This window comes from Anomaloglossus baeobatrachus, chromosome 2 (assembly GCF_048569485.1).
Source record: "Anomaloglossus baeobatrachus isolate aAnoBae1 chromosome 2, aAnoBae1.hap1, whole genome shotgun sequence".
NCBI lineage: Eukaryota > Metazoa > Chordata > Amphibia > Anura > Aromobatidae > Anomaloglossus > Anomaloglossus baeobatrachus.
Window position 1 is genome coordinate 507,886,423 of NC_134354.1, and position 24,284 is coordinate 507,910,706.

At 40.6% G+C, this 24,284-nt stretch overlaps 1 protein-coding gene across 2 annotated transcripts in view; it reads left to right on the forward strand.

Annotated features, from left to right (window-relative positions):
- Positions 1-24,284, forward strand: part of FRMPD4 (FERM and PDZ domain containing 4) — a 631,692-nt gene that overhangs the window by 61,680 nt on the left and 545,728 nt on the right. For both annotated transcript variants that reach the window (XM_075336517.1, XM_075336515.1), the window contains exon 2: positions 16,740-16,868. In XM_075336517.1, coding sequence (XP_075192632.1) covers positions 16,740-16,868 — 129 coding nt within the window. The remainder of the gene's footprint in view (positions 1-16,739; positions 16,869-24,284) is intronic.

The window sequence follows — 24,284 nt, forward strand, 5'->3', positions numbered from 1 at the left end:
TTGAACTTACTGAGATGCCCTTTCATTGATTGTGTCCTATTAGTCATATAAATTAATAAACAAGGGAACCCGCAGAATCGAACTTCAGCAAGTCCATTCATCTCTATTTAGGTCAGGTCCACCAGAATTGGTACTTATTTCCCTTATCATAACATCCTCAAAACATGGGATTGCGTTGGAGGATAACCAGGAGCTCATGTTCTAATAAATGTACCCAGATCACTAATAGATGAAGTCCTCTGGCTACAATGTTATGGCAGTGTCAAAGAGGTCACAATTTAAATCTAAGTGTCAATGTCTTGTGCATTAGGCAAATCACTTAATCTTGCTGTGTCCAATGCTTGAATCTTAGATTAGAAGCTACAAATATTTTAGTCATGTGATTATGTAATCTTATCTTTTCATGTGTGCTCTGCTGTATAAGATCATGAAGTATTCAGAGTGTTTGCCAAAGCATTACAGAGTCTGCCAAGAGAATGAGCAGATGGCATTTCTGAGTATCATATAGTATAGTGGGCTTTTAATTAATGGCCTCTGGATAGATCAATTAATTAAATACCACTGCCAATAATGTGTTTAACATTCAATCTTCTTGAAGCTGCAACATTTCAGAATACAATAACCAATACTTACAAAGTAAAGGATTCATCTAGGTGATTGTAATGACTTGAATGATTGTACAAAAGATTTCAGTGCTGCTGACAAAATACACAAAAATAGATGTGGATAGTTTTACCATTCATGCCTTACTTTTCTAGCAGAGGGACTAGTCTAATGTTTTGCACAACTAAACATTTAAGGGCCATTTACATGCTGCGACATCGCTAACGATATATCGTCGGGGTCACAGTGTTTGTGACGCACATCCGGCGCCGTTAGCGACATCGCAGCGTGTGACAGGCAGGAGCGACCTTAAACGATCGCAAAAGAGACAAAAATCGTTGGTGTATGAGAGGTCGTTCATTTACCAAAAATCATTGTCTCGTACATAGCGATGTTGTTCGTCATTCCTGCGTCATCATCACACATCGCTATGTGTGACACCGCAGGAGCGACGATCATCTCCTTACCTCTGTCCACCAGCAACGAGGAAGGAAGGAGGTGGGCGGTATGTGCCGGCCGCTCATCTCCGCCCTTCCTCTGCTATTGGACGGCCGTTTTGTGATGTCGCTGTGGCGCCAAACGAACCGCCCCCTTGAAGGAGGGATTGTTCAGCGGTCACAGCGACGTCGCAAAACGGGTATGTGCATGTGACACTGCCGTAGCAATAATGTTTGCTACGGTAGCGATCACCACATATTGCACCAATGACGGGGGCGGGTACTAACGCTCACGTCATCGCTAGAAATCGCTAGCGATGTCACAGTGTGTAAAGCACCCTTTAGGCTATTTGCACATGTTGCGTTTTAGATGCATTTGTCACAAAATTTGAAAGGAATCCTGATACCTGCAAAATCTATAAAAATCCTGAAGTGTCTTGCACACATTGGTAATTTCTGACTTTCAGATTTTGGGCAGAAAATATTCTGCAGCCTGTCAAATCTTTCAGTGTTTTTGCAGCATTTTTTCACCCAATGACTTCAATTAATTCAGTCAAAAACTCTATAAAAACACAGGTGTTTTTTTTTTCTTTTAACTTACTGGGTTAGTAATGGGGGTGTCTGATAATCGCCTCTCCACTACTAGTCCCTGAGCTTGATGACAGCTGGCAATATACAGCTGACATCAACCCCAACTACCATTACCCTCATTTCCACCGCACCAGGGCATCAGAAAGAGCCAGATGCAAATTCATAAAATTGGAAAATTTAATGTGTGGGCTGTTATTCTAAGGCTGGAAAGGTCCCAATAACTATGAACCTTCCCAGCCTGAGAATATCAGCTTATAGCTGTTGGCTTTACCTTTGCTAGTTGTTAAAAATAAATAGAAACACATGTTGCTTTTTTCATTTATTTATTTAATCATAAATAAGATGTCCAATAAGCTCCTCAGGGTGCAATTTTACTATTGGGGGTTATGCATAATATATATGTCTGTCTATATCTATCTATCTATCTATCTATCATCTAGCTTTCTCTATTTATTATCTATCTTTATAGCATTCCTTGATTTCCAAAAATGCTAGAAACCGCAGGTGAAAAATGCATGCAAAAACACAGAAAAAAGCAAAAATACATTGAAAACGCAAGAAAAAAATGCATTTTTGCAGCTAAATTTTTCTTGTCAAGAGATGCAGAAATGGTGCAAAAGTTTCTGTATTCAAATACTCAATGTGTGCACATACCTTTACTATAAAGGGTGCTTTACACGCTGCGACATCGCTAACGATATATCATCAGGGTCACGTCGTTAGTGACGCACATCCGGCACCGTTAGCAACATCGCAGCGTGTGACACCAAGGAGCGACGATCAACAATCACAAAAACGTCAAAAATCGTTGATCGTTGACATGTTGCTCATTTTCATAATATTGTTGGTGGTGCATGCCACTGGTTGTTCATCATTCCCGAGGCAGCACACATCGCTATGTGTGACACCGCAGGAACGACGAACATCTCCATACCTGCGTCCACCGGAAAAGAAGGAAGGAGGTGGGCGGGATCTTCCACCCGCTCATCTCCGCCCATCGGCTTCTATTGGACGGCTGCCGTGTGACATCGCTGTGACGCCGCATGAACCACCCCCTTACAAAGGAGGCGGTTCACCGGCCAGAGAACCGTCGCAGGGAAAGTAAGTCCATGTGACGGGTGTAAGCAATGTTGTGCGCCACGGGCAGCGATTTGCCCGTGTCGCACAACCGACGGGGGCGGGTGTGCTCGCTAGCGATATCGATACCGATATCGCAGCATGTAAAGTGCCCTTAAGGGTACATGATCTGCACATGCTGCATTCTAAACACAGCATGTTGTCTCTTGCGGAGACACTAGTTTTCTCCACAGGAACATGTAGCGGTCTGTGCCCACTATCAGGATTCTGGACGCTGCTGACCTTTGCTGTGATCTCCCTGCTGAGAACACTCACATCTCCACAAGCATAAATTGACATGCTACGGCTCGGGAAGCCGTGCTGTATGTCAGTTTCTATTGTGGAGAAAAGAAGCACAGTGTGCATGGGATTTCTATAAATCCCATCCACTGTGCTCCTACTGTACAACGCAGCATTTTAGACATCCAAAATGCTGCAAATCCTAACCGTGGTCATGTACTCCAAGTGATAGACAGTAGTTCTTTAAAGTTTGTGAACCCACCAGAATTTTCCATATTACTGCATCAATGTGACTCAAAACTGCATCAGATTTTCACAGAAATCCTTAAAGTGAATAAAGAGAACCAAATCAAACAAATTAAATAAAAATTATTAGATATTGTCATTGTTCTCTATTGTAGAAAATGATCCAATATCACATCTATGGCTGACAAAAATATCTGACCTTTGCTTTTGGCATTTGGTGTGACCCCCTTGTGCAACAATAACTGCATCTAAATGTTTCAGTCAAATGTTGATTATTGCTGCACATCAGCTTGGGAGAATTGCAGCCTATTCAACCCTACAAAACAACTTTAACCCCTTAACCCACAACAATTTACCATTTTTTGTATTTGTTTTTGCTCTCCGTAACTTTATTTTTTCATCAATCTTGCCTTATCAGGGTTTGTTTTTTGCGGGATGAGTTGTACTTTTAAATCCATAAATTTTACTATATAGTGTACTGGAAAATGGCAAAAGAATTCCAAGTGCGGAAAAATTGCAATAAAAGTGTGATTGCAGGATTGTTTTTAAGATATTTTATTCACCGTGTTCACTATATGGTAAAACTGACATGTCAGTGTGATGCCCCAGGTCGGTACGTGTTTGTAGACACCAAACACATATAGGACATATATAGTTTTATTTATCTAAAGGGTTAAAAACAAAATTCAGAAACTTGGCCAAAAAAAGTGGCGCACTTTTTGCGCCATTTTCTGCGACCATAGCATTCTCATCTTTCAGGATGTGGCGCTCAGTGATGGCTTATTTTTTGCATCTAGAGCTGACATTTTTATTGGTACCATTTTTGCGCAGATACATTTTTGTTGCCTGCTATTGCATTTTGCACAAAATTTATGACAACCAAAAAACATCATTTTTTTAATTGCAGCGATCACCACAGGCTCACCGCAACAGCTGGTGCTGATCACCGCTTCATGATTTGGACGTACTGTTACATCCTTGGTCATGAAGGGGTTAAGTGTTGGCTGCTTGCTTCTGGTCTTTCCACAGCATTTCTATAGGATTAAGGTCAAGACTTTTCTTTGGCTATTCCAAAACTTTACCTTTATTCTTCTTTAACCATTATTATTTAGAATGTCTTGTTTTGCTTTGGCTCATTGTTTTTATGCATGACCGTTAAAGCCCCATTACACACAACGACATTGCTAACGAGATATCGCTGGGTTCATGGAATTCGTGACACACATCCGGCCTCGTTAGCGACGTCGTTGCGTGTGACATTTACGATCGACCGCTAGCGATCCCAAATACTCACCAAATCATTGATTGTTGACACGTCATTCATTTTCAAAATATCGCTGCTCGTTTGGGATGCAGGTTGTTCGTCGTTCCTGAGGCAGCACACATCACTACGTGTGACACCCTGGGAACGACGAACAACAGCGTTCCTGCGTCCTCCGGCAACGAGGTGAGAGTGACGTTCATTCGGCTGCTCTCTGCCCCTCCGCTTCTATTGGTGTTCTGCTGTGTGACGCCGCACGAACCGCCCCCTTATAAAAGAGGTTGTTCGCCGGCTACAGCGTCGTCGTTAGGAAGGTAAATTCATGTGACGGGTACTGGCGATATTGTTCGCCACGGGCAGCGATTTGCCGGTGACGCACAAACGACGGGGGCAGGTGCTATCGCTAGCGACATCGCTAGTGATGTCGCTGCGTGTAAAGCAGCCTTTATTCTATTGATATTTAGCTCATAGATAGACATTTTCCCTGAGATTTTATTAATCCAACAATGATGGCAAGCCATCATGGCCCACATGCAGCAAAACCATGATATTATCACCACTGGATTTAACAGGTGAGCATCAATAATTATTCTTCTGTGGTCTTCAGAAATCTGCTTTAATACAAGTCCACAAATGTGTTATAAATATCAGATCGCAATAGATCTTTGTTCATTAAATAAAACAGGTTGCCCTTGTGATTCCATTGAAAGAACAAAATGATCATTTTACCTTCATATTACTAGCTAATCCTGAAGGGTTCACATACTTATGCTACTCACAAGCATGAGATATTGAATTATTTTCCTAATTTAAAAAATGCCGAAGTCTAATGAATATTTTTCAGGTTAAAAGGAAAAGGGTATGTGCTGCACTGCTGGTTTCTCAATACAGATGGAGATCCAAAAAAACTTGTTAAGAAGATATGCGGCTTATACTCAACGCGTTTCAAAGTACATCTGAGTTTTTCATTAGGATAACCTCAAAATCCAAGTTGGGTTTTTTTGCATTTCCATCTGTATTGTTATACCAGCAATTCAGCACGCCAGCTTTTCCTTATACCTTGATTTCAATGTTGAAGCAAGCACTGTGGAAAAAGAAGCGCAATAGGGTCTTACCCAAGTAATATTAGGGTGATAAGAGTAAAATACACTCACCAATTAGAGTTGTGAAAGTCACAACTACTATGCACACATAGAATCCAGGCCAACGGCAGCAGCACCCAAGATGGCTGATAACGGAGAGTGATGAAGTAGGGCTTCTAAAGCCGCGCCAGTGACCACTATGACCGCTAGTAAGATCAATGTAACATTTTATTTCATATTCAGGTCAGGTTGATTTCAATGTTTGATTTCCAACCGACGGAACAGCAACGGCTGGCTGTACTATTTGAGTCCATCTAAGAGTTGTGCTTTCTCTACCTTTTGTGCCTCCCCTATTTCCCCCTAGATTCTAAGCTTGCGAACATGGCCCTCACTCCTCCTGTAACTGCTGAACTATGTGTTACTTTGTAATATCTTTTTTATAGGTACTTGCCCTCCTTAATTTTAAAGCGGTGCAGAATATGTAGGCGCTATATAAGTTAACTTTATTATTATTATTATTATTATTATTATTATTAATTAACTAGGTGAGCCGTTGCCTAACTACAAAACTGTATTTATCTGGATAATGCCCTATTTGCACTCTTTGACCTTTCAGCTTCTCTAATATTTTTGACTCATTGGTTTGATTTGATTCTACATTTAGGACTTGTATGAAAATCTCTCGTAGTTTTAAGCCAACTAATGTTGAAATATGGAAAATTCAGAAAAGTATACACATTTTCAATAACCTCTGCATTTGTATGTATTGTCGATCATTTTGTGCTTTTTATAGGAAAAATTGTGAATTAATTGAAAAACAAATACAGTAATTTAAAGAAGATTTGGATGTGAAAATTGTAAATAAGAATTTAAAGCAATAAAGCAGAGTAAATGTTTTAACTTAAACATAAAGCACTTTAGAGACTATAATGAAAAATCCATTGATGGCCTTTATTTGATTTTATGAGAGTGTGATGTTCCAAACCTCATCACTCGTTTCTTCTGGTGCGTCAGCAGTCCCTGCATGATCAGATAGCAAATCAGCATGAACTCCGAAATGCTGCTTGTTTGTACAAAAAATCTCGACTTTATTTAGTTAGTGTGCTGACTTATGCTATTTGGATAGTTCCGCAAATAGATGGACCTTGCATACTCCAAAGCGAGTGGTAACAATGCAAATCAGTGGTGCTTTTTTCTTCCTATTAAGTCTCATAACTTGAAAAAGTCTCTTGTCCATTTTATTCTACAAATGTATTGAAATACTATGTCCCAAGAATGACGTTCTTGGGACATAGTATTTCAATTGATTTTTCTAGCTAACACAGTGCCACAAGATTACATTCTACAAATGTGAATCAGCTAATAAGGTAAAATTTACTTATGTGAAATATTATTTCTGCTATATAAGCCAATCACTTTTTGGGAAGACTATACAGACACGTAATTTGTGTGCAAAGCAAAAAAAAAAGCTAAATGTTAGTTACTAACAAATTCTACACATCTATAATATTACAAATAAATAGGTATCATGAGTGACAGACAGTCATGTGGTTTCTGGTCATAGAAGGTCACAGCATTCAGCTGCGGACAATACTTCCTGACTTTCTATTATTCCTGCTGTTACTATTTATTGGTATAGGTAGCTTTCCTGTTGAATTAATCTTTCCTCCATTTGGACCCAACTGAAGCTCACCTTCCACCCAGCTGCTGATCCTCAGCATTCTCTTGGTGCTTAAATATGCCTTCCTTCTTTGGACTGGTGCTGGTGATATATTTCAGTTCATTCAAGCCTTGTTTGCAAGCAGGTGGTTTGTACTCCTCTGCGGTATCGGTTCACAAAACAATGCTGAACTTCTACCTGAGTCGTCTAATAATAAGTAGTTCATTCTTTCCCCCCTATGTGTCCTCCTAGTGTCATCTTTAGTGTTTAGTGAGGTTGACGAAGAGCTCATACCATCTGTTCCCTATTTAGGGCCAAGCACTAAGGATACCTAGGGACAGGTATCTGGCTCAGCACATAGGTGCGGAACCTATCTAGGATGTTGAGGGACCCCAGGGACCAGCAGTAGGTTCGGTCAGCAGTCGCCATCCTCTCTTTCCCTAGACACAGGATTTTCCTTCTCTTCCCTTTCACCATTCACTTGGTACTTCCTCGTACCTAGCATGACAATACGTCAATACATTTATCACATTAGGACAAATTATACATAATTTAAAGGCAGAAGTACTTCACATTGCTATTGTCAAATTAAAACTTAAGTTTGTTAACAAGAAAGTCTTTTGTTATCATTAGCGACTTATATAGTCCATGAAAGAAGCAACATATTCTTATTTAGACTCTAGAAGCAATGTCAACAACATTTTTGTTTGGTCTCTTAAGAGGAACTTATTCAGTGTCCTACCACTATCTATACAAAATCTTTGAATGCATCAGGGTATATGAGCAATTATTTCAAGTAGGTTGCGAGTCAAAAAGTATAGAGACGTGACTCAAGACTTTCCAAGAATTTAAAGAAGCTCCAAGAATACTACTTTTGCGACATTATTACAACAAAACACAACCTTGAAATACAAACTCACATTGACGTAATGTTGTTCTGTAGAATAAACAAAGAAAATGAAAACACAATCACAGTAAAGCAGCAAATATTAGAATAGAAGATAACTAAACCTATAAGTAAAGTCACAGTTTTGGTGTAATATATCAATGGACACAGACACTGTTTCCTCACCACAATAGAACGCAACTTATGTATTTCTACATGGTCTATTGTGATAATAAAGGGAGTCTATCACCTACACATAAACCTATCTGTACAGTGAAGTAAGGGACTTAGCCCCAATAAAAATGATACTAGCTTTGTACATTTTAGTGGTACAAGGTCTGAGAAATACAATAGCTCAGCGCACTGTTATACTACCCCAATTTGCATCTTATCTACTTCCCCAGCTTCTGATTGCTTTGGCTGCTTGAATGCAGTATGCATGTCTGAGCATGTGCACTGACACTGCCTGAGCCCAGTCCCACTCACACATTGTGGACAGGTCTGTTCTGCGCCGTGGTGCCTCTCTGGGGCCACTGCTCACTTCACTAATACACCAATAAGTGTAGCAAGATGCATCAAACAGTAGCTAGTGATGAGAAAGCATCCTCTCACACTGTGACTATGCAGAGCCCAACGGGGCAGGTGGTTAACCTACTTGTTGCCGAGCCATTGCGGGTCAGGTCAGGCGATGTCATGGGTGGTCTTGCCTGGTTCCATTGCCCCGAGGCGTGCAGTAAATGGAGGGGAAAGCAGGGTGTTGGGGAAAGTTTGTCATAATGCCACCTGTGGTATGCAGCCAGAGAGTAGCCGCCGCTGCAGAATTCCTCACCAGGGCAGGTGTTATGGCAGCCAGGATAGTATCACTCCCCACAGGCGGAGCGGGCCCCGGGTGGATGACAAAGGGTTTGGCAGTCCCCTGGTAGCACCATAGCTCGGGGCGACGGCATTGCTAATGAAAGTCTGAGTCGGCCACTGCGGTTCAAGGTTCTTTTACTCACTGATTTAAAGCTGCACCTAGGTGCTGCTCTGTGCCGTCGTGGACTCCGGTCAATCCCAAGTAAGTAAGGGGTCACCACCAGTGTTTAAAGAGAGAGAGTGTCCTTTTCCTAGGATGTCCCCTTCAGCAGTTAGGAACCCGGGCTAAACTCGCGCTCCAAGCCCCAGGCCTAGTAAAGTCCAAGAGTTTCAGAAGTGTCTTGTCAGAACTATAGTCCCAACTTGTCTGTCTGTGTGGGTGTATTGCACCTTCCTCTACCCCCAGTGGTGCCCGCCCCGCCAGTTGGCTGGCTTCAGTGACTGGGGAAGTCCCATGCATCGTGATGGCAATCCCCCTATCTACCCAGACTCAACCCCTCCTGTGAGAAGGCTCCTAAGCTGTATGTACAGTGTGAATGTGGAACACTAATAGGAGATGACCCTCAAATTATTGTATAGCTATTTTAATATGCATTTTGGATTGACAAACTCCCTTTAATCATTAGAGGCAATCTGTCACCACCAGGTTTTAACACCTAATCTTAGAGCAGTATAAAGTAGACACAGGACCCTAATTCCAGTGATGTGTCACTTACTGGGCTGCTTAGTGTAGTTTTGATAAAATCACTCAATAATCAGCAGTAAATTATCATTAGAAGACTACTTGGCGTGCTGCCAGATAGTCCAGCATATTCATGAGCTCTGTATAACTGCTAGATCTGCTTTTTAGAAAATATTGATTTAATCAAAATGACAGCAAACAGCTCAGTAAGGGACACATCACTGGAACAAAGGTCTCTGTCTCTACATTATGCTGCTGTAGATGGGGGAGCAAAAGCCTGGTGACAGATTCCCTTTAAATACTGCATGATAGATACATCCATCATGGAGCCCATCAGAGTGTGTAAAGTGGACTCAGGAGATGCGGCTGCTCCACATGTGGCAGCTGCTGGCTGTATTACATAGCTAGCATCTACCTCTAATATCAATAGCCTGAAATGAGCTCCAATCACAGCTGTTGACCATATAGAATCAGCATTTAACTGAAGGAGTCACTGGTGAACACACACATTGGCTACCATTAGCTCCCCCTCCAATGTTATTGCAAGAAACCAATGGGTTATCATTGCAGAAGGGGCCTATGGAAGATAACTTGGTAAAGCTCAAACACAGACTAAAAGAAGACTGTGATTTACACTATATACTTCAATACCTTTGTATAGTAGGATGCAGTATAAGCAATTGAATGATCGCAAGTCCACGTTCCCTGAGCGGCGAAAAAATAGAGTAAAAATTGGATACTTTTCTTTCTTTCAAAATAAATTTAAAGATAAAATAAATTTTAAAAAATAAACATATTGGGCATTGCCACATCTGAAAAGTGTGGTCTATCAAAATCTAAAGTTAATTATACCACATATTAAATGATGTAAAGAGAAATTTATTAGAAATATCAGAGTTGGGGTTTTTGATCAGAAGATCTCAATAAAAAAATGTAAGATAAAGTGAACAAAATGTTGTATGCAGTACAAAATAGTTTCATTAAAATGGTTATCTTGCCACACAAAGCCCTTAAAAACCTCTACTAATAGAAAAATAAAAATGTCTTACAAATCTCACCAAATGGTAATGTAAACCCAAAATTATTTATTTATTAATTAATTATTTTTTTTTTTTTTTTTTTACAAATTTCTGTATTTTATTTATTCAAAAAAAGTTGATACAAGTTTTTTTTTGCCATATTTGTACTGACTCGGAGAATCATGTTTTTAGGTAATTTCAGTAATGCAGTAAAGGCTTAAAATAGAAAAACCGAAAAAGCAAATGCCAGAATTGTAGTTGTTTTTTTACTATTTTATCCCATTTTAATTCTTTTCACCATTTTTCATTCCTTTATTATTATGACTGAACCCCAACACTCTCACAGGGATGGACAAACCAGGTAACATGTAAAACCAGAAATCCACAGGTCCCAAAACAGGCTAGTAATTGCCCTAGACCTGACCCTGATTTGTCCCTGCTTGACAGCATAGGTTGGCACTCTAACCCTCACTCATCGACATCTGACTCTGAGGGTCCTTAATTGCACCCTAAGCTATAAACCAACTGTGGCACAAAAACAACAATAAACATAAATGTACTACACACAGGTCGAGGGTGAGACACAGGACTAGAAATGTGCAGACACCGTCATGATGGAATACAAGGAAACAAAAAGAATAACAAAATACGTGAAAACACTCCCAAACCCAAATTAACCAAAATATAAGATAACTGGGAAGGGATTCACACAAACTGCAGGGAATAGTGATAGCAATGTCGCAGTAGGGAAACCTTACCACGGAAGGCAATGCAACAGAAAGAAAGACAATTGAGCAAAATATAAAAAAATTATTTTAAAAGTTTTATATTTTCCACTCTTAAACACTAGGGGGAGCAGCTGTTGAAATCCTAGCTCACATTACAATTGCAGAAAAAGTGAGTGTAATCTGCTCTTATGTGTGTGTTATCACCCCCTCCTCCCCTTCTGGGTGTTTCGAAAAGGATAAGGGAAGATGAAGTTTAGGATCACAGTGCGGAGCCATTTTGTTGGTGACCGAAAAGTGATCCTAATATGTCTAAAGTGTCACTAAGGACAGCTGGCATAGTGCTCCAATGTAGACTGTGCCCCACTGTATACTATTTCCCATATACTCTGCCACCATATTCCTGTGCTCCGAAATTCCTGTGCCCCCATATTTCTGTGCCCCCATATTTCTGTGCTCCACTGTATATTGTGCCCCAATATATATTATGCCCCATATACTCTGCCACCATTTTCCTGTACCCCAATATTTCTGGGCCCCATATTCCTGTGCTTCAATATAATGTGCTCTGAGCACTGAGAGGAGGAACTGACGAGACACCAGGCTGATAAGAGAAACTGCCTGGAGCAGAGGTCCGAGGTGACATGCGGTGAGAAGGGGTGATCTGCAGCCTGAGCCCGGCATTGCACTACAGGTGTCACATTGCGATCACTGCTCCCAGCCACATGCTCTCACTTCAGACCTCTGCCCTCGACAGCCTCTCCTGTCAGCCTGCCATTCACAGCTCTTCCTCCTGTGAGTGACCAGAGCACAGACCAGTGAGGAGGAGCTGCCAGAAGTGGAGGTCCGAGGCGAGCACATATGAGGGGGAGCAGAGGCCTGAGGCAAGTACACTCAGGGGTGCCATGATCGCAGTGCAACTTCCACAGCACAACACCAGAATCAGCTGCAGATCATCACCACCGCCACCGTACTCAGAGGGACAGTGGCGCACACAGCCACACAGTAGATGCTGTGGGCTCCACAGAAATGACGGTGGTCTCCTCCCAGAGCTGTGATCTCGAAAGCCTGGGGGCATGTCCACGTCACAGCAGGAAGCAGACACAGTGCAGGAGAGATGGTCGGATGCCGACTACCATCTCTTATGCACAAGAACTGTCGTATTTGAGGTGAGTAACTGTCGTTACATACAGCAACTCCAAGATGGCAGCAACAAATTGTTTGAGTAAAAATAGAATTAAATCAAAATGAATTAAATAATTAATTTAATTTTGTATTAAAATAATTTATTCCATAATCACTATTATTATTAAAAAAAATAAAAAATGTGGCACCTTACCTTTAGCCAGAGATCACTGGTGTGAACCCCGGACTGGAGCCATGACAATTATATGGTAAAATATATAATTTGATTCAAAGCTGCAACTAAGCAAGAGAACAAGCCCTCATATAAGTATATCAACAATAAATTTTAAAAAAATATGCCTCCTACGGCAAACGGAGGAAAAACCGAAAATGCAAAGGTGAAAAATAACTCAGTCCTTACAGATTAAATAAAAAACACAGTATATGCAAAGACAGGCGATAGTGACAGCATCAAAATATAGCATTGCATAGAAAAAGAGAAATATTAAGCTGGTTGGGGCATGGTTGCATGCTAGGCAGTGAATGAACAAAAAGAAACAAAGATAGGGTCCAAAATTAACTAATTAATTAATTATTTCATTTATTAAAAACTAGAATTTATGTCTTTAAGTTAAAAATATGTATCCAGTAAGATTTCACAAACAGGCAATATGAATATCACTTATGCGTTTCAGGCATAACTGTCCGGTATTCGAACATGTTTTTGAACATGTTTTTAACTTAGAGAAAGTAGAAAACGCTAGTGCCACCTCTTGGAGGTAGCAATCCTAAAAGTCAAAAGTGACCCTTTAACGAGCCTTGTCATATGACTTAGGATTTATGCCAGAGCAGAACCTCAATTTGCAGACACAGTGTTTCAGGATGGTTGTCCTTCATCAGTGCAAAGTATGAGTTCTGATTTGTCTGTATGAGAGGCTAAGGGGCACTTTGCACACTGCGACATCGCAGGCCGATGCTGCGATGCCGAGTGCGATAGTCCCCGCCCCCGTCGCAGCAGCGATATGTGGTGATAGCTGGCGTAGCGAAAATTATCGCTACGCCAGCTTCACACACACACTCACCTGCCGTGCGACGTCCCTGTGGCCGGCGACCCGCCTCCTTGTTAAGGGGGCGGGTCGTGCGGCGTTACTGCGACGTCACACGGCAGGCGGCCAATCGGAGCGGAGGGGCGGAGATGAGCAGGATGTAAACATCCTGACCACCTCCTTCCTTCCACATATCCTACGGAAGCCGCGGTGACGCCGGTAGGAGATGTTTCTCGCTCCTGCGGCTTCACACACACCGATGTGTGCTGCCGCAGGAGCGAGGAACAACATCGGACCGTCGCGTCAGCGTAATTATGAATTACGCCGATGCTGCACCGATGATACGATTACGACGCTTTTGCGCTCGTTAATCGTATCATCTAGGCTTTACACACTGCGATGTCGTATGCGATGCCGGATGTGCGTCACTTTCAATTTGACCCCACCGACATCGCACCTGCGATGTCGCAGTGTGCAAAGCGCCCCTAAGACCGGGTCTAAGGGAAAATCTATTCTTCTGGCGGAGACTGACACACCGATACAGCATATCAGTGGTGAGGAGACTTTAAGCTGCAATGCTCCTCTGGGAAATATGCAAATTGTTAAAGTCTCCTCACCTCTGGCATGCTGGATTGGGGTGTCAGTCTCCACAAGGAGGATATCTTACCCCTTAGACTTCATATTAGCCTCTCATACAGCCAGATCAGATCTCATATTTTGCACTGACAAGGGTCAACCATCCCGAATGTATGTGTGTATTCTTCTGACTCCCCTTACACCCAACCTTTAGACAATGGCAATTGCTTGGTCTCACATTCCTCAGCAATACTATAACAACTTTTAAAAAAGGGCAGTATGATTTCCTCAGTACACACAGCATTGTTGGTTAAAAATGACTTAATGACAAAATGTATAATTGGTGGAGGAAGGTTGAACTAGATTGACCTAAGTCTTTTTTCAACCTATGTAACTATATAACTATGATGTCCACCGCTCTCCCATGCACCCTTAATTCCATTGCCTTCTACTAATGCATAGCTTTTTTCCAGTACATATCTTTCTGTGCTGGATCTAATATGACCTTTGGCTATTGATGCACAAGTGAGACATCGCGTACACTCCTGACCGTTTCTCTATCAATACGTTCTAATTAACCCTTTTTGGCAGCTACCATTGTCATTATTTTACAATACTTTTTAGGGATGAGAAGCTGATTCTGCCCATTACCTTGTATTTACATGCTATATGACATTCAGCTGTTATCAAGTTAGCTCCCTTTTCTCTGCATTTATTTGCTGACAGTATATCATTTATTATTTTGGCTTTACATTTTACTTTTGCCAATCCTGCTTTATTCTTTTCTTGTCTATATACACACAGCTTGTTCCTGCTGATGAAGGTCAACATTTTGACCTAAACATCTTTTTTTGATTAAACTATTTGCTGTTGTGAATAAAACCATATATTTTATCATCAAATTGGAATGCCTGGCTCAATTACATTAGTACTTACAGAGTTGGATTTATAGCAGAAGTGTCTCCTATCATTAGTGACACGTCAAAGCACTGACAGACTGAAAGGTTTTCCAACAACTTGGACAATTTTTCCTGTCCTTACTGCCAAAAATCATCCCCCCAGCATGATACTGCCACCATCATATTTCATTGTGGGGATGGTGTTATTGAGGTGATAAACTGTGTTGGTTTGGTACTTGCCATAGCGTTTACCTTGGTTGTCAATAAGTTTAATTTTGGACTCATCTGACCACAGTACCTTTCTCCATACATTTGGGAAGTCTCCCATATGTTTTTTGGCAAAACCAAAATGACCCTTCCAATTTTTAGCTGTAAGTAAAGGCTTTTTTACTGGCCATTCTTCCATACAGGCCAGTTCTATGGAGTGTAAGGCTTATTGTGGATGTATGGACAGATATTCCAGTCTCTGCTTGGGAACTCTGCACCTCTCTCAGGGTTACCTTTGGTCTCTTTCCTGCCTCTCTAATTAATGCCCTCTTTGCCCGAGCTGAGAGTTTTGGTGGGCGACCCTCTCTTGCTAGATTTGTTGTAGTACAATGTTCTTTCCATTTCCTGATAATAGATTTGATGGCATTCCGGGAGATCATCAGAGATTGGGATATTTTTTTTAGAACCCAACCCTGACTTTGACTTCTCATCACTTTGTCTGTGACTTGTTTTGAGATCTCCTTGGTCTTCATGGTGTTGTTTGGTTAGTGGTGTCTCTTGCTTAATGGTGTTGCAGTTTCTGTGGTCTTTCAGAAAAGGTTTGTATATACTGACAGATGCAGGGACACTTAGATTACACACAGGTGGATTTCCTTTCACTAAGCATGTGACTTATGAAGGTAACTGCTTGCACCAGAAATTTTTAGGGGCTTTAAAGCAAAAGGGGTGAACACATTTACACATGGCAATTTTATTTATTTTATCCCATAAATGTAATGTTTTCCTATATTTTTCTCAGTTCCCTTCCCCACCTTAGAATAGTGTTCAAGCATCACACACAAATCAGATTACAAAAATATATAAAAACAGGTTGTAATGTAACAAAATAGGTAAAAAGCCAAGGGGGTGAATACTTTCACAAGACTCTGTATATTCTTTTGTCACTTTATTACTAATAATGCAATCTAAAAATAAATACAAACCTTCTGATAATATAAGATCAAAGATTAACAGAACTGTGTGTAAAATTACTTTTAATTGTCTCGCAAATATTGTTAGTATTGCACATAGGGTCCGTTGTCAATAAGGTCAAATAGGCTATGTCTAATTCCACCCAAATAGCAAATTATTGGCTTCCAAATTAAATTGTTCTCTGCTAGACCATTAGGCCTTCTTGTGTCAGATCTTCGGCACCCAAGGGTATCCTTTGTTACCCTGCTAGTTAAATCTGGATTATCCTGGGTAGTAAGTTAAGAACAAAGGAATATGTGGAATATGGATGGAACTTTACTGATAAGTAGCTCTGATCTCTTAATAATGGCAATGTAATGACTATATTGTAATGCATATACAGTGTATAACAAAATGCTAACACACTACAAGTAACGACTTTCATCATGATGTATAATTGTTGAACTGCATTTCTTTTCCAGAACAGTATGACTTATAATAAAGTAAATATAATGAAATTCATATTTCACAGCTCAGGAGTTATACAAGACGCTGCAATCACCAAAACGCAGAAATATCAGCGTGATCTCCATTCTCACTTCCCTGGCTGGCAACAGTGTGACGAAGAAAGCCTTGATCTCTCAACACTTCAAAGATCCAGGTACCAAGTTTTGTTCAACTATTACTGGCAGTTTTACTCATGATATTCAGTAAGAGTTGTTCTGACTGTGTGACATCCCTTCCGAGCGCTTGAATGTTGTGTTTTTGTTAGAATCTTATTGCTTTACATGTATTTTTATGGTACAAAGAACAGTGCAAATCTGTCTGTTTGCCAGTCAAGTATAATAGAAATGGATGAGCTGAAAGCAACTGTTTGGAATACTGATGAGTACATAATTCGGCAAGGTTTGTCTTCAGCTAAGAATGCATTAATTTACTTCTAGTTGATAAATAAAGGATTTGCTTTTGTTATAGTAGCATTGTGGAAAATTATTAGCATTGTAATAATTGACATCATCCTGAGCATAGAGCAAAAAAAGACATTGCGGTCCTGTACCACCCAAAATACCTTGTCAGATGCTGCAGAGAAAGGAATCCGGTCAGGTACTCCAGATAACGTTTGCAGGGGGTGCACACTTATAGTCAGAAGAAAGTCCGGCAATATGTTCATGCAGAGCAGAAAAAAGCAGCACTCACCGTCACCTTGCATTCTTTATTGAAGAAGGCGCCTTAAAATCATGTGGCAGAGAAGCCAGGTGCATGCACTCAGTAGGATATCAGCCGTTTAGCGCAACCTGCACTTCTACGGGTCCATGATCACATGACTGTATTTTCAGCCTAACTGCAATGCGATAAAACTCAGATCAACATTAGTCTATGGGACCGATTTTTTTCTTTTTGAGGAAAAAAGTTGGAGCATATCTGAGTTAGATGCTATTATCGGAACACACTTGGCCATGCAAGTCAATGACTGCATGAGAAACATCGGACTACACCATGACGATATCTGTGTGCAATCTGATCTCTGAGGACTGACACAATGGAGAAGATGGAGATTTTTTTTCTCTACCTTCTCCTTATCCGAGAGAATCAGAGCACATGGGCTGACACTCTGATCAAACTCTTACCAGAGCCCTTATAGTCACAGTGCTACTACTGTGTTTTTCTAAAAATAAGACACTCATATTATTTTTTTTGCCTGAAAAATGCACTAGGGCTATTTTTCGGGTTAGGGCTTACTCTCGGGAAAAAACAGACAACCTTTCCCAGGAGAATCATACTTACCATTCCCCGGACATCTGCATGGCTACCAGGTCCTCCTGCTCCTAGAGGTTATGCTCCATGTGGTCCTGCCCTGCTTCTGGCCGACACACACACATCAGATTGCACACACTCCCCACATCTGACAAAACCGATTGCTTCTGGCCAGCAGGAGAAGATAGGACGCAGTGCAGGGGAGCATGAGGACCTGTGGGGGAACACATAGAGGACTTGCAGTGGAACACATTGATGCATTCCACCGCAGTTCCTTCATACATTACACCCCATATCCTCACATTCCTATGCACTGCATCCCATGTTCCCCTGCTGGCTAGAAGCAATCGGTATCGCCGGATGTGGTGAATGTGTGTGCGATCTGATGTGTGATTGTGTATGCGATCTGATGTGTGTGTGTGTGTGAGCTGATGTGTGTGTGTGCGCAATCTGATGTGAGTGTGCCAAATCTGATATATGTGTACACAATCTGATGTGTGTGTGCAATCTGATGTATCTGGGTGTGCGATCTGAAGTGTGTGGGTGTGCGATCTGATGTGTGTGGGTGTGCGATCTGATGTGTGTAGGTGTGTGATCTGATGTGTGTGGGTTTGCAATCTGATGCGTGTGGGTGTGCAATCTGATGTGTGTGGGTGTGTGATCTGATGTGTGTGGGTGTGTGATCTGATATGTGTGGGTGTGCGATCTGATGTGTGTAGGTGTGTGATCTGATGTGTGTTGGGTGTGCAATCTGATGTGTGTGGGTGTGTGATCTGATGTGTGTGGGTGTGTGATCTGATGTGTGTGGGTGTGCAATCTAATACGTGTAGGTGTGTGTCCCACTGCAAGTCCTCCCATTCAGCATCTAGTGGGTATGATTGCGGGGTCTTCTGTCTTTTTTGTTCTGTCTTTTGGGGGTGTCTGCTTTTCTTAATGAAGTCTCCTGCGGCATAATTTTTTTTTTTTAGCTCCATGGACACTTCATTATTGAACCGCGACTAGGGCTTATTTTCGAGGTAGGGGTTATATTTAAGCCTTATGCTGAAAATGCTGAAAATTCCTTTTAGGTCTTATTTTCAGGGTAGGGCTTATTTTTGGAAAAGCACCATAGTTACATACATGTGCTTTCATATATTGAGCTTTGGAAGGCAGCCTTACTGCAAAGAAACTGTAGTTTATGATAGAACTATAACAACAAGCTATAAATAAACTTTAAAGATCACTTTTTCATACATGACAAAACTGGAAAATAAAATCATCCAATGTGTTATATTTTTCATCAGTGCAGCATGTGTTGCAATAAATTATATATACTTTGCACTCATGGTTCACGAGGAATGTCAACCCCAGTATGAATAGTCCCTAAAGGCCCAATGCATGATAGGCTAGTTTCCTTAATTAAATGATATGGTACATTAACATAAATCAATGTGGCAAACTGTTAAGATTATTAAGCTGTACCAGCTACCCCCAATGTTTGCTTAGTCTGGAAGGTAAGCTAAATGTAATGGTGGACTGAAATAGAACATTATGCTGACTTCAATTGCTGCGGACAAAGAACGATTATAATTAACCCGCTAAGAAAAAATCTAGCTTGCATATATTTTTGCTTTATTTAAAACAGATCATCTTTCCGCATAGTAAGGTGGAATTTAGTCATATTGCGATGATATAAGTTATTTTTCTTTCCTTTTTCATTTCACTCTCTAGAACAGTTTGAACTACAACACAGATCAGTCTACAGTTTGCTGATTAAGACAATGATATGCTCATCTATTGACCAGAGCTGCCAATAAGGCCTTTTAGTAAGGAAATCAACTGATGTTCTATACTGCAATGCAACACAAAAATGATCCAACTTGTTTCCATGGAAAATATTCTTGTATTAAAGTATTTACTGTACGAGTATATGTGTAGGAATAAAATTCACATGGAACTGATGGGAATGAAAGGGAATGATAGTAAGTCTTTAAATAGTGTTACTTTTTTTTTATTGCCTCTCTTAAGGCCAGATGGAAAATGAGATCAGCAAAAAGTCCTTTAATATTTGTAGGGCAGGGAAATTTGTGACCAAAGAACCCATTCTTGGGTAAAAGAGATCGGATTAAAAATAAAAGTGTTATTACTTTTTGAATTATTGTTGCTTATTTCGGAATAAAATGCAATGTATATGATTATTATCTGCCTAAAAAAAAGTAGAATACAACATCAGAGAGGAAAATAATGGATAATGGGCCTATATTATGGAATAACAAGACTAAAGCTACATTTATCATGACTGAGGGCTGATTCACTATAATTTTTCAGAGTAAACAGGCTGCCAGTTACCTAATGAATGGGCAAAATGCTTGTTCATGGGGTGATCTTTTATACAGCACAAAAGATCATTGTTCTTGGCGGTGCCACGTCTTGTGTAAACAGGACATCTGCTACCAAGGACAATGGCAATCTATGCACATGGAACGATCTATTACAGACTAGTCTGCCTACATAAATGGACTATTAAGTGGCCACCGATTGGTAAATGTTTAGTACCACCAGTTGTTCCATGTAAATAGACGCTAAAGCGGGCTTTACATGCTACGATATATCTAATGAGATATCGGCGGGTGACAGCTATGAACGAGCAGAAATACTCACCTTCTCGTTAATCGCTGACACATCGCTCATTTTCTAAAAATCGAGCGTCCGGTTGTTCAATGTTCCCGAGGCAGCACACATCGCTCCGTGTGACACCCCGGGAATGATGAACACAGCTTACCTGCATTCCGCCAGCAATGCGGAAGGAAGGAGGTGGGCGGGATGTTTACATCCCGCTCATCTCCGCCCCTCCGCATCTATTGGCCGGCCGTTGTGTGATGTCGAACGTCCCTCCCCCTTCAGGAAGTGGATGTTCGCCGCCCACAGCGAGGTCGTTTTTAAGGTAAGTACATGTGACAGTGGGGTTACAGGATTGTGCGACACGGGCAACAAATTGCCCGTGCCGCACAAACGATGGGGGCGGGTGTGATCGTAAATGCGATCGCACAATTAATTGTAACGTGTAAAGCAGGCTTTAGACTTGTACATGCAGCTGACATTGTGTTTTAATTTTTATTCAACATTTTACCCCTTAATGACTCATGGTGTGCTATGCAGGTCATAAGTCGTTGAATTTCAGGTAAAAAGAGATTGAGCAGCTTTGGCTTATAGAATAATTCCATATAATGTACTTCAATATAGTTATACATCATTACAATAACAGCTTCTAATTAGAAATGATATGCTGTGGTAATAGAGCAGAATTTCTTATTTAAAGGGAAACTGTCAGCTGATTTGGGGCCTATAAGCTGCTGCCACCACCAGTGGGCTGTTATATATAGCATTCTATCATGCTGTATGTAAGAGCCCAGGCCGCTGTGTAGAATGTAGAAATCACTTTATAGTACTTACATAAATGATCACTGCGGTGGAGTTGGGTCAAATGGGCATCATCGTTCTCCGGTGTCATTGCCTCCACTTTCAGCCATCTTTGTCATCCTTCTTCTGAAGCCTGGGTGCATGACGCGTCCTACGTCATCCACACTTGCTGGCATTGAGGTCCTGCACAGGCACACTTTCATCTGCCCTGAGCAGGGCAGATCAAAGTACTGTAGTGCGCCTGCGCGGGACCGGGGAGTGTGTATGATGTAGGATACATCATGGACACAGGCTTCAGAAGAAGGACGATAAGGATGGCCAAAAGTGTAACAGGGTGAAAATGTACATAAGATAAACTTGCATGTTTGTTAATGTGTATATATATATATATATATGTGTGTATGTATACATATATATATATATATATATATTTATTTATTTATGCTTTAACTTAAATGGCCACTAGGTGTCACTAGAGGGCAGGCACACTGCTAGACAGTAAGGAGTTACATTAGGTTTCCCTGGTAACGTAGGCACAGAAAGACGGTTGAAAATTTCAGTCAGGATCTGAGGGACTGTGCAAGAGAAAGACGTCTGTCATTTTCCCGTGTTCGGATTTGTAGGATTGCCTGGTTTTTTTTTCTTCTTTTTATGGACTGCTTACTTGTTTTTTTTTGAGCTCCTACTGCCCCTGACGAGGGGAATTCATCTAAGTGAATTTTTCTCCAGAAACTGTTTGGACAAAATCAACTAAGAGTGAATCAGAAGCAGTCTGAGGGGACGGACGCTATCTTGAGTGAAAGACTTCAGTGAGTAACAATTGACCTGAGACCGATCGGTGTATAATAGTCAGTCAGGGACATATAGATAGATAGATAGCATAAACAAGAAGGAAGATTATTCTACAGATTATTTCCTGAGAAGGAGCGGTGTTTGCTTATCCTGAGGCGTTTGCTCTGAACCGGAAGTTATTGGATGTTAAGCTGTGTTGTGCTGATAATAAGACTATTCTGCCTGTGCTTCCTCACACTGTCTGGGGCAGTGAGGTACCGAATATTGAATAGAGGTACAGGTATAAAGGTACATGTACATATATTTACTTGTTTGTGAATGTATATGGGAAGGTGGCAGGGTACCCTGATTGCATTGTAAACATAAGGGGAGGTGGTTGTAAGATTATATCCTTGGAGGGATCACGTGCCATTATCTGTAGTAGTGCACCCGGGTAAGCCCCATTAATAGATAAGAGTGGGAGCGGTATAGTGGGGGGAAATATAGTCCAGTTCATCCCTACAGACCGACATTTGAAGTCCTCCAAGTTGCATAAACTGTCATTGTTTATTCTGGGCTGTTGTGGCCCATACATTGTAAGAGAACTGTTTTTTTTATAAAGAAAATTGTTATCCCCAATCTTTGTGTCCCTGGGTTTTCCATAGTGCCATCGTATCTTAATAGTCATAACGACCGGCATTCAGTCGTTACAGCCAAAAGAGGAGGCAATGACACCGGAGAACAGAGACTCTCTTATGACCCAACTCCACTGCAGCGACCGTTTAGGTTAGTCTTATAAAGTGATTTTTACATTCTACACAGCGGCCTGGGCTCTTATATACAGCATGTTAGTATGCTGTATATAAGAGCCTACTGGTGGTTGCTGCAGCTTATAGGCCCCAAATCTGCTGACAGGTTCCCTTTAACTGTTTTTTCTGTACATACTGATAAACAAAGACCCACATGATTGCACATAATGCTTCCAATACCTTTACCACAATGCAATTTAATTGCAGCATAGCACATCAATTTTGAATTGTTCAATAAAGTAAATATAGTATTATACATATTATTATGTGTTTCCTATAGTGTTGTGGTTTTGAAAGACGGTGCTTCTTTTCTCCCTCTGTAAAGAAACGAGACAAGAAATGATCAAGCTAGAGACCTTTAGAAGGTCATTGACTTCTACATAGAGTTATAGTCAGGTTCACCAGCACCAGTGACATCCATGATCTGTTTATTATAGTCAGTGACTACCTCAAATAGAGTATTTATGGCTTGGTTGTCTTATAATTCTCCTAGGAAAATTGAAAAAAGCAAAAGTGACAGACCTCCTCACAATAAACACATCTATGCCTACAAACAACCTGGAAATCTTGAGTTGTGACTACGTTTGGAAATAACCTTCTTCACTTCTGTCTAGTGAATACATTAACGTCAGCATAAAATACCATAACAAAAACATTGTGATTCTGATTTTACAATACTTGCTTTTTTTCTGAATCAAAATTCCAGTTCAGCTATTCTTGGAATCTTTTCTTTTCTATACTAATGTTCTTATAGTATTTCTTCCTCTGCAAAATCATCTCTTAGTTCATGTGCCCTATTGTTATGATACAAAAAAAGGCAAAAGAAATAGGAAAGTTTCGAGAAGAGATAGAAAATGGATTTTGCCAGGGGGACATACGGAGCAGAAGTTCTAAGAGAAAAATACACTATAAGAAAACATTAAATTATGTCGACATTTGCCCGAGGTTTATTTTCATGCACAAGTAAGTAACAATCATTCTTTTTATGCAACTATCCTTTAAATAGAATCCACAAGATGTGAACCTTACATTAGAGGTTCAAATATATACAGGAAATATAAAAATAATAATATGACTTAAAAAATCAGTGTGACATGTAAAGCTGCCAAGTATTAGATATAGAGATAAAGGATAACGAAGCTTGTAAACAAATCTATGAAGATTCAAGTCTTCAATGAATGTTTCTGGTCTATTTGAACAGAAATGTGACTCAATTTTTACAATTATTTTGCTGAAGTATCTAACTTATTAGAATATTGCTATGTTTTTCTCATCACGGCAATCATTTTTTTTAACCTCAATCTAGTGAACACTTGATCAGTACATATCCAACTTTCGAATCG